General features: G+C 64.0%; 1 protein-coding gene across 1 annotated transcript in view; it reads right to left on the bottom strand.

Annotated features, from left to right (window-relative positions):
- Positions 1 to 97: 97 nt before the first annotated feature.
- Positions 98 to 1,906, bottom strand: part of AURANDRAFT_68432 (hypothetical protein) — a gene marked incomplete at both ends in the record, with an annotated part of 3,707 nt that continues 1,898 nt past the window's right edge. The window contains 2 exons of the mRNA XM_009044117.1: positions 98 to 814; positions 1,081 to 1,822. Coding sequence (XP_009042365.1) covers positions 98 to 814; positions 1,081 to 1,822 — 1,459 coding nt within the window. The remainder of the gene's footprint in view (positions 815 to 1,080; positions 1,823 to 1,906) is intronic.

Here is a 1,906-nt window from a genome sequence, read left to right as displayed (position 1 = left end):
ACAGCTCCGACATGTCCGTCATCGACGACGTGTCCCACTCGCTGATGTGCCCGTACTTGGCTTCCGCGCTCCAAGCGTCGTCGATCCACCCGTTGACCGCGATCTTGAGCTCGTTCAGGTCCGTCGGAGAGAACGTCGCGTCGATGCCGTCGCACGCGAAGCCGGTCGGGCACTCGAGGCACTCGTTGTTCTCGTCGACGTACTTGTTGACGTCATCGCACACGGCGTTGACGCCGTCGCACTTCGCGCTAGCCGGGCACTCGAGGCACTCGTTGTTGTCGACGTACTTGTTGACGGCGCACGTCTTGGTGACGCCGTCGCACGTGTAGCCGTTCGGGCACTCGCTGCAGCCGTCGAAGTACTCGTCCGCAGCGCACGTAAAAGCCATCGGCGCGGCCGTGGGGGTCGCCGTGGGCGCCGTCATGGGCGATGCCGTGGGGTCGACCGTCGGCGCGGGCGTCGGGGCCTCGAGCTTGGCCTCGAGCTCGGCCACCTTGCCCTCGAGCGCGGCGTTCGCGGCCTCGAGCTCGGCGATCACCTCCGCCCAGGTCGGGCAGGCGTCGCACGCCACGGGGCAGGCGTCGCTGGCCAAGACCTTGGACTTGGACTCCTTGTCGCAGCGCTTCGCGGGCGACTTGCCGACCCACGCGCAGGACTTCGACTTCTTCCAGCCCTGGTGCCACGTCGTCGAGTCCGCGCACGACGGCCCCTCGAGCGCGGCCTTCTCCTCCGCGCAGGTCTGCTTCTCCTCCGCGCAGGTCTGCTTCTCCTCCGCGCAGGTCTGCTTCTCCTCCGCGAGAGTCTCCTCCAGGTCCTGGTGATTGCTTATCCAGGGGGGCTAGGGGGGTACCTAGGCGAACCGAGCTAGCTGAGCTAACCGTCGCAGCGTAGGTTGGTCTTGGAGGAGCACATCAGGGGTGCAGTATTCGCGTCCGAATTTTCGACGAGCGGCAGAGCTAGTAGTTTTTGTTTTTTTTTCAAGTCGCTGCACATCCGCTCGTCGTCACTTTCCTTCTCGATTTTGCTTTCCTTCTCACTCTCCTTTTTCCCTTTCTTTTTCTTCTTCTTCTTTCCCGAAACATTCAAGTTGCTCTTCAAGTTGACGAAGGCCTGGAGCTGCGCGCAGACGCCGTCACTGAGCATAGCGAAGTCGACCGTGTGTTTGCCTTTGCTGAGCACGCGCGACGACCCGTAGATGATGTGCACGACCTCCATGGTGCTTCCAACGCACTCGGGCAACCCCGCGACCGCGTCGGCCAGGGCGTAGCGCATCTCGAAGGACCAGGACGCCGTCGGGTTCACCTTGCCGGAACAATCAATCACCAGGTTCACCTCGTCGCGGTAGTAGGCGAAGCTGCCGCTCGCCGTCGCGTTCGCCTCGCCGCCGTCGTCGTCGCAGTTGCCGCTGTCCAAGTGGCCGCTGTCGTCGCCGTAGGCCAGGGCCGCGCCCACACCGCCGTCGGCGCTGCAGTCATCCACCGTCGTCGCCGTCGCCGCCGTCGCCGTCGCGTACGCCTCGCCGCCCTCGCCGCAGTTGCCGCTGTCCAGGTGGCCGCCCTCGTCCGTCTCCTCGACCGCGACCATGTTGACTTTGTCCTCGGCGGAGAGCTTGCCCGTGCAGAGCTTGTCCGTGTTTTGGGTTTTTAGTTCGCTGCACATCACGGGGTCGTCCTCGTTCTCGTCCGTCGTCTTCGTCGTCATCGTCGTAGCCGTCGTCGTCATCGCCTCCTCGTACGTCTCCTCGACCGCGACCATGTTGACTTCGTCCTCGGCGGAGAGCTTGCCCGTGCAGAGCTTGTCGGTGTTTTGGGTTTTTAGTTCGCTGCACATCACGGGATCGTCCTCGTTCTCGTCCGTCGTCATCATCGTCGTCGTCGTCGTCGCCTCGACCCGCGACAGCCGTCCG

Source organism: Aureococcus anophagefferens, assembly GCF_000186865.1.
Source record: "Aureococcus anophagefferens unplaced genomic scaffold AURANscaffold_140, whole genome shotgun sequence".
NCBI lineage: Eukaryota > Pelagophyceae > Pelagomonadales > Pelagomonadaceae > Aureococcus > Aureococcus anophagefferens.
The sequence above is the reverse complement of the archived record's forward strand: the minus strand, read 5'-3'. Positions and strand labels throughout refer to the sequence as shown.